Source organism: Mandrillus leucophaeus, unplaced genomic scaffold (genome assembly GCF_000951045.1).
Source record: "Mandrillus leucophaeus isolate KB7577 unplaced genomic scaffold, Mleu.le_1.0 Scaffold795, whole genome shotgun sequence".
In the NCBI taxonomy this organism is placed as follows: domain Eukaryota; kingdom Metazoa; phylum Chordata; class Mammalia; order Primates; family Cercopithecidae; genus Mandrillus; species Mandrillus leucophaeus.
The window spans coordinates 429057-437361 of NW_012108641.1; the positions used below are offsets into that span (position 1 = coordinate 429057).

Sequence of the window (8305 nt, forward strand, 5' to 3'; positions counted from 1 at the left end):
AAAAAAAAAAAAAAAAGAGGGCCTAACAAATATTTCCCTCTATGCCGCAGGTTCCATCTCTTCCAAGAAGGGTGAGCCTGCCTTTTGTCTCTGGTATAAATGCCACTTTTCCCAGAGACCTTGATCAAGCTGGATAGTGCCTTAAAGATGAGAACCTCAAATCAGGAACAAAGATAAGGGTTAGAGCAATAAAAAGGCAGGAAACCGTGTGTGCCTACTGTGTGCAAGGCACTTTTTAAAATATAACTTCCGTTTTCTCGTAAGATGGAATTACATATTTTTTGTCTTTTTTTCCGCCTTTTTGTGGCGAATGGGGTCTCGCTATATTTCCTAGGCAGGTCTGGAACTCCTGGACTCATGCTATCCTCCAGCCTATGCCTCCCTACGTGCCGGGATTACAGGCGTGAACCACCGCGCCTAGCGGAATTGGAATTACATATGTTTAAATAGTCGAGAAAGGAAGTGAAGCATTGAGCCAGGATTCAAACTTTTGTCCGCCAGATTCCGAAGCCCTTGCTCCTTTTCCCATTGTGTCACTCTTAGAGCCTAACAAATGTCTTAGAGCCTAAGTGCATTCTCCCCAGCCAAGTTACGAAAAATTAGGGCCCTGTGCGCCCTCTAGTGGTGGATCTTTCCCCCTGCAGAGCCAACGATCTCCAAGGTTCCTTTAATACCTGAAATTCGCCCCCTTCGCGGCGCACGAGTCTCTGATCCCGATTGGCTGGGCAGGGCAGGCGGCGGGACGCAGGGCGCGCCCGGGCGGTGCTGATTGGCCGGAGGAGGCCAGCCGGGGGAAACTTCCGGGAATGGCCGCACTCCCGCGTTCCACCGGGCAGCATCCGGCGGCAGCGGAGCCTGTGGCTCCCCCTGCGGGCTGCTCAGCGGCGTGCACAGTCCTGCCGGCTGGCTGGGTGGGTGGTGGGCGGCGGGCAGGGGAGGGCATGGAGCGAGTCCCGGGTTGTCGAGATGAGGGTTCGGGAAGGTCTGGCCAGTAAGATTCTACTCCCTGGCTCTGCACCGGGTTCCCTACTCCTGTCTCCGTCGGCTCCGCCGCTTCAGGGCTTGAGACTAAAAGAGCATCCCGGCAGGGGGCCTTCCAGCCCCAAAGCAGCCTGTCCAGAGACCCCCAAATTCTGATCTTGAAGTTGGAGGCCTCCGGGGATGTTCTTTTTAAATCTTTTAGAAGCGTTAGAGGGGTTGAGGCTGCCTGACCCCGGCCTAATGGGGTAGGTAGGCCTTGGGAAGTGGAGCATGGGGGCAAAGGATTCAAGCATTGAGCCTTCATCCCTTATTCCCCATCCAGTGGGGTGCCGAGGCTCGGGCAGCATGACGACGGAGACCTTTGTGAAGGATATCAAGCCTGGGCTCAAGAATCTGAACCTCATCTTCATTGTGCTGGAGACAGGTGTCTATACTGGGGTGGCGGGTTCCCGGGATTGGGGTGGGGGGCAGGAGGGGAAGAACGCTGTCTGCTTTCTTAACTTGCTATGGGGATGGCGAGTCAAGCTGCAAGACACTCCTCACTCCCAATCTCTCTCTTCGACCCTGGGACAGAAAGTTGCAGTCAGGTATAGGGTAGAGAGAACTCTTGCCAGATCTAGACCTCCTGTGCCACGCGGGCCTCTTTCCACTCAGGGCCCTCTCCATGGTGCTGGCCCCTGAACTCCCACCTCCACCCCCAGCACCACCCCTTCCACAATCCCAACGCCTTATGCCCCAGGGATTTGGCCTTTCCCCTGCTTGTACACCTTTTCCCTCATTCCACCAATATCTACATCTCATCCTTCTGACAGCTACCACCCCATTTATTTGACCATCCTCCCACCTCAATTTATCTGTTCTGTTCAGGCCGAGTGACCAAGACAAAGGACGGGCATGAGGTTCGGACCTGCAAAGTGGCGGACAAAACAGGCAGCATCAATATCTCTGTCTGGGACGATGTCGGCAATCTGATCCAGCCTGGGGACATTATCCGGCTCACCAAAGGGTAAGCCAGCTGGTGACTTCTGGCCTTCCAAAGGCAACAACAATCAAGAGTGGGGTTAACAGTCCCTATAACACTTCTGAGTACTCTGAATTTTGCTTTTTTTGCTCCCGTAGGTACGCTTCAGTTTTCAAAGGTTGTCTGACACTATATACTGGCCGTGGGGGTGATCTGCAGAAGATTGGAGAGTAAGTGCTATCTTGGGGATTGGGACGAAGAAGCACCAGGGCAAAGGGGTTTGCAAGGAGGCAGCATAGGGTGTGTACTCCAAGCCTTATTTCTGGACTTTCGCTGTTGTTGTTGTTGTTTTTCTTGAGAAACAGTCTCTGTCGCCCAGGCTGGAGTACAGTGGTATGATCCCGGCTCATGGTAGCCTTGACCTCCCAGGGTCAGGTGATCCTCCCACGTCAGCCTCCGAAGTAGCTGAGACTACAGGCGTGCTTCACCACACCCAGCTAATTTTTTTGTATTTTTTATAGAGACGGGGTTTCGCCATGTTGCCCAGGCTGGTCCCAAACTCGTGGGCTAAAGCGATCCTCCCGCTTCTGCCTCCCAAAGTGCTAGGATTACAGATGTGAGTGACCACGTCCAACCTATCGGGACTTTTCTGAGGCCTCCAGCAGTGGCCCAGAGGATGAATCCAAGGCTTTAGCTACTTTCTCCCCTTGCAGATTCTGTATGGTTTATTCTGAGGTTCCTAACTTCAGTGAGCCAAATCCAGAGTACAGCACCCAGCAGACACCCAACAAGGCGGTGAGTCCTGTGGCCACAATGGTGGGAAAAGAGGGCAGATCAAGACAAGAAGCATGGGAGGGAGCAGGATCTGAATACATAATCTGTGCCTTCAGGTGCAGAACGACAGCAACCCTTCAGCTTCCCAGCCTACCACTGGACCCTCTGCTGCTTCTCCAGGTAAATCTGTTCCCTTCCATCCACTGGTCCTCCTAACTCTCCCACTCTGCTCAGCCTAGAAAGATGCATTTCCCTCATTCCTTTTCCAAAGCTCTCTTTTCTCGGTATATCCTCCTTCACCCAATTCTCCCAGACCCCTCTTTTTTTTTTTTTTTTTTTTGAGACTAAGTCTCGCTCTTGTCAACCAGGCTGGAGTGCAATGGCGCAATCTCAGCTTACTGCAACCTCCGCCTCAAGTGATTCTCCTGCCTCAGCCTCCCAAGTAGCTGGGATTACAGGCACCTGCCACCATGGCCAGCTAATTTTTTTTTTTTAAGATGGAGTCTATGTCACCCAGGCTGGAGTGCAATTACGTGACCTTGGCTCACTGCAACCTCTGCCTCCTGGGTTCAAGCAATTCTCCTGCCTCAGCCTCCTGAGTAGCTGGGATTACAGGCACCTGCCATCATGCCTGGCTAATTTTTGTAGAGACAGGGTTTCACCATGATGGCCAGGCTGGTTTTGAACTCCTGACTTCAGGTGATCTGCCTGCCTTGGCTGGGAAAAAAAAAGTGCTGGGATTACGGGCATGAGCACCACACCCAGCCATGGGCTGCAGATATCTTAGTCCAGTGGAGCAGCAGGGTTCAGTAGAGATATGGTTTAAGAACCACTGGGTTGGCCGGGCACAGTGGCTCACGCCTGTAATCCCAGCACTTTGGGAGGCCAAGGCAGGCAGATCACCTGAGGTCAGGAGTTCAAGACCAGCCATGGCCAACATGGCGAAACCCCATCTCTATTAAAAATACAAAAATTAGCCAGATGTAGTGGCAGGAGCCTGTAATCCCAGCTACTTGGGAGGCTGAGGCAGGAGAATAGCTTGAACCTGGGAAGCAGAGGTTGCAGTGAGCTGAGGTCATGCCACTGCATTCCAGCCTGGGCAACAGTGAGACTGTTTCTCAAAAAAAAAAAAAAAGAACCACTAGGCTATAACTTCCATGCTATTTAGGGTTCATAGTGCCCAACTGTATGCAAGAAGCAAGCCTATGCCTTCATGTAACAAATGTTTCTAGAGCACCTTCTATTTGCCACAGAATAAAACACACTACCTGCCTTTAGGGGCTTGTGGTTTATACAGGAGAGAGATAATGATTATAATACGCCATGGTTAAGTTCAATGATAGTGGTATGTCCAGAATTATGAGAGCTCAAAGAAATCATCCCACACACCTGGCTTCAGTCAAACATTGAAAATTTAAGCCAGATGCAGTGGTACACACCCATCGTCCTAGCTACTTGGGAGGCTGAGGCAGGAGCATTGCTTGAGCAAGGAGTTTGAGGCTGCAGTGAGCTATGATCACACCACTGCACTAAGCCTGGGTGACAAAGTGAGACCTCATCTCTAAAACAGTAAAAATTTAAAAATAAAAACTTATATACACAAAAATGTGACTTGTTATTATCTTTGGTGGGTAAGATTATGTGTAATAATCTTTTCACTTATGCTTATCTATATTTTCTAAAATGAACATTATCATTATGGTACACACATACACACCTTTTTTTTTAAGTGCCTCATATTTTAACGCAGAGACTTCAGGCCCTTCCCCTTGCCATGCTTCTCCAGTTTTATAATCACTTTTGGTAAAAGGGCTTTTTTTTGTTGTTGTTGTTTAATTCAGATGGAGTCTCGCACTGTCGCCAGGGCTGGAGTGCAATGGCGCAATCTTGGCTCACTGCAACCTCCACCTCCCAGGTTTAGGCGACTCTCCTGCCTCAGCCTCCTGAGTAGCTGGGATTACAGGCGCCTGCCAGCACACCCAGCTAAATTTTTGTATTTTCAGTAGAGACGGGGTTTCACTATGTTGGCCAGGCTGGTCTCGAATGCCTGACCGCGTGATCCACCCACCTCGGCCTCCCAAAGTACTGAGATTACAGGCGTGAGCCACCGCGCCTGACCCAGTAAAGGGGCATTTTTGTCAGAGATCCTTGAGCCTAGAACTAAACAGCTAATTCTAGGTCTGATTCCCAATAATAGTGAGATAAATACGAGAGAAAAATATCATACCGAGGTTCATGTAGCAACTTCCCAAATGATCGTGTAAGTCTTCTCTGGAGCTCCGTTCATATTTGCAGCCCACAGTCTTTTGCATTTGGTCGAATTGGCATTAAGACGCAGTTGTGCATGGTGAAGACTGTGCCACTCTTTGGGGCATGGAGGCAGGCCTTGAGATGGACCCCTCTCCTATGTTAACTAATTCCTTTGTTTCTTCTCCTCCCACAACTAGCCTCTGAGAGCCAGAATGGGAATGGACTGAGTGCCCCAACAGGTCCTGGTGGTGGCCCACATCCCCCTCATACTCCCTCCCACCCGCCCAGCACCCGAATCACTCGAAGCCAGCCCAACCACACACCTGCAGGCCCACCTGGCCCTTCCAGCAACCCTGTTAGTAACGGCAAAGAAACCCGGAGGAGCAGCAAAAGATAGCATGACATTCTTTCTTCCTGCCACCAACCACATCCCAAGTGTCTCCTGGAGAGCAAGATAGCCTTCCACTGGCTGGCTGGTGTAGCAGTGTTTTAGCCACTGAACTTCAGTGGAGGGGTGGTGAGCAGTGTTCTTATCCACCCTAATCTCATACTCCCTCGTTGTCCAGCTGAACTAGCTGTCTCCTGGGAGTCAGGACCCTCTGCCTGCTCTCTTTCCTCTTTAGAAATGGCAGTTACTGGCTGGGCGCGGTGGCTCACGCCTGTAATCCCAGCACTTTGGGAGGCCGAGGTGGGCGGATCACCTGAGGTCGGGAGTTCGAGACCAGCCTGACCAACATGGAGAAACCCCATCTCTAGTAAAAGTACAAAATTAGCCAGGCATGGTGGTGTATGCCTGTAATCCCAGCTACTCGGGAGGCTGAGGCAGGAGACTCGCTTGAACCTGGGAGGCGGAGGTTGTGGTGAGCCGAAATTGCACCATTGCACTCCAGCCTGGGCAACAAGAGAGAAATTCCCATCTCAAAAAAAAAAGAAAAGAAAGAAAGAAATGGCAGTTACCATCTGTTTCTTCTGTGTGAGACATGGGAGTCTAACTGAAATCTCTCCTTCCTAATAAATGTTACCACTCTACTCTGTGTTGGACTCCTTTACTTTTTGTGGGAAAAGGAAGAGGTTAGCAACTAGGCATTTGGGAAGATGGGGTGTCTCTAGAAGGTGGAAGGAAGATAGGTTACAGGTAAGGAGGCCTAGGCAAAGCAGACCTGCCCCTTTAAGGTAGTGTCCCTCCCCTACCCCCTCCCTGCAGGTGACCCTTGCCCGCCTGCCTGCCTACCCCCCCAGCTGGAACCAAGAAGGCTGTGTCCCCCTTCCTCTGGGTGTCCTTGTCTCCTGCGATCAGGTAATGCCAACCTCAACCCCCTGGACCAGTCACCCCTATCAGACTTCGCTTGCCTGATTTTAGGCCAGGTCAGACATCAGAGGGGAGCCCAGATCCTTGTTTCCTGTCCCCCACAGGGCTTCCCCTTTCTTGGTCATTGATCCCTAGAGCTCTGGCTCTTTCTCTTCTTGGGGTGAGAAATTGCTAAGAACAGTTTATTTCCCATGCATGCATCTGGGCTTGCCACTGATCTGCCTTTTCCCCCTCTTCCCCAGGTTAGGGACACCTGGGTCCAACCTTCCCAAGGTATATGGGGATGGGGGTTGGAGATGAAGTTTAGTGCCAGATGTAAGGTAGGTGGGGTGGAAGTACATGCGGGAAAGGGCTAAAATGGTACTAACTGTGTTAAGGATGGGGTGAATTATTTAAGAGGAAAAACACTAGGCCCAGGTTCTCCTTAGCCATGTGGCTTTCCCAGGGCAGAGGGTGGCCCCTCCCTACTCAGGGGCCCAGCAGAGACTGACCTTTGACCCCCACCCCAGAGACCAGTGAACCATTAACTCCTCTCTTATGTGAGCCTTCACACACTGGCCCCACCCCTGACCCCGCCCCAAGGAAGGTGGGCTAGGAGGGGGTGCGTGTGCATCTTAGCCTTCTATGTGACGTGGCCTCCGATCCACCTGGACACCTGGAGGCTAAGCCTGGACTCCCCCCTCCCTGACTCAGGAACTGCTTAACATCAACGGCAAGGTCTAACAAGGGACCTGAGGTGACAGCTCTCACATTGCCAGTAGGGGTGAGGCCCTGGGGATTGAGGGGGGATAAAGAGGTGGGGCAAAGTTGAGGGGTGGGGTTTAGGGGACAAGGAATGGACAGTCAGCTCTGGATGAAGTATGGGGAGAGCTCCGAGTCAGGGAGGTGCTCTAGGAACCGGCAAACAAGAGGCTGCTCCCGAAGAAGGCAGTGTGAAGGGAGAAAGAAGGCTGCAGTAGGGGCTGCTGCTGGACTCGGTGGGGAACAGGTGTAAGGAGCTCTGGCTCCCCCAGGGACCCGGGCTGGAGAGCAGAGCAGCAACTCCAGCCCATTCGTTCTTCTTCCAGGGCACAGTCCTCATGATGTTTCGGGGAGAATAGGAGCCAGAACCTGAGACCCTAAGCCATTCCCCTCACCAATGATGGGGTCCCCAGTGAGTCATCTGCTGGCCGGCTTCTGTGTGTGGGTCATCTTGGGCTGGGTAGGGGGCTCAGTCCCCAACCTGGGCCCTGCTGAGCAGGAGCAGAACCATTACCTGGCCCAGCTGTTTGGCCTGTATGGAGAGAATGGGACGCTGACTGCAGGGGGCTTGGCGCGGCTTCTCCACAGCCTGGGGCTAGGCCGAGTTCAGGGGCTTCGCCTGGGACAGCATGGGCCTCTGACTGGACGGGCTGCACCCCCAGCTGCAAACAATTCCACGCACAGGTACTGACCCCTTCCTCCACTCCACAGGGCCACATCCCCCAGGTTCTCTCAGTGCTTGCCCCCAGTTGCCTCGTTCTGGCTTCCTCACAAGATCCCTGGAGTTACAAATTCTTCAGAACCCAGCTCCTTGGTATCTCTTCAAAACCTCTCATGCCTCTATTGCCTTCTCTCTCTTTTTGAGACGGGGGGGGTGTCGCATTTTGTCACCCAGGCTGAAGTGCAGTGACATATTCACGGCTCACTGCAACCTCTGCCTCCCAGGCTGAAGCCATCCTCCCACCTCAGCCTCCTGAGCAGCTGGGACCACAGGCACACACCACCACACTCGGCTAATTTTTAAAATTTTTTGTAGAGACAGGGCTTCGCCATGTTGCCCAGGTTGTTCTCAAACTCCTGGGCTCAGCTCAGCGATCTGCCTGCCTCAGCTTCCCAAAGTGCTGGGACTACAGATGGGAGCCACCACCCTAGACCTCCATTGCCTTCTAATTCTCTCCTCCTCCAAATCTCTAAGCCCTTAAATTTCTTGCTCTTAGTATCACTGTTCAGTGTCTCTGGGCTAATTTGGCTCCAAATTCGTAGCCCTTTCTTTTTCTTTTTTTTTTTTT

The 8305-nt window shown here is 52.1% G+C and overlaps 2 protein-coding genes across 5 annotated transcripts in view; both read left to right on the forward strand.

Annotated features, from left to right (window-relative positions):
* The first annotated feature begins 801 nt into the window (after positions 1 to 801).
* Positions 802 to 5999, forward strand: NABP2 (nucleic acid binding protein 2). Of its 3 annotated transcripts, none has more exons than XM_011967223.1 (7): positions 802 to 915; positions 1304 to 1405; positions 1849 to 1987; positions 2101 to 2172; positions 2656 to 2737; positions 2833 to 2896; positions 5164 to 5999. In XM_011967223.1, exons 1-7 carry the CDS (start codon positions 807 to 809, stop codon positions 5361 to 5363), a joined length of 768 nt encoding a protein of 255 aa, XP_011822613.1. In that variant the 5' UTR covers positions 802 to 806; the 3' UTR covers positions 5364 to 5999. The 3 variants fall into 3 exon arrangements, with proteins under 3 accessions (XP_011822613.1, XP_011822615.1, XP_011822614.1); XM_011967225.1 differs by having other exon boundaries at positions 818 to 911; XM_011967224.1 differs by having other exon boundaries at positions 878 to 991.
* A 177-nt stretch (positions 6000 to 6176) lies between these two features.
* The window catches only part of SLC39A5 (solute carrier family 39 (zinc transporter), member 5), an 8817-nt gene continuing 6688 nt past the window's right edge, over positions 6177 to 8305 (forward strand). The window contains exons 1-4 of one of the 2 annotated variants that reach the window (XM_011967227.1): positions 6177 to 6263; positions 6380 to 6435; positions 6969 to 7011; positions 7343 to 7700. In XM_011967227.1, the coding sequence (XP_011822617.1) occupies positions 7414 to 7700 (287 nt within the window). In that variant the 5' untranslated portion in view covers positions 6177 to 6263; positions 6380 to 6435; positions 6969 to 7011; positions 7343 to 7413. Of the gene's footprint in view, positions 6264 to 6379; positions 6436 to 6789; positions 7012 to 7342; positions 7701 to 8305 lie in introns of those variants that run through there. The other variant, XM_011967226.1, reaches the window with a different exon arrangement.

Bases quoted from the DNA above. Each gene is read 5' to 3' on its own strand.
- NABP2 (XM_011967223.1), top strand. From the start codon at position 807: ATGGCCGCACTCCCGCGTTCCACCGGGCAGCATCCGGCGGCAGCGGAG. The intron at 1,988-2,100 runs GTAAGCCAGCTG...TTGCTCCCGTAG, and splicing joins ATTATCCGGCTCACCAAAGG to GTACGCTTCAGTTTTCAAAG. The intron at 2,173-2,655 runs GTAAGTGCTATC...CTCCCCTTGCAG, and splicing joins GATCTGCAGAAGATTGGAGA to ATTCTGTATGGTTTATTCTG.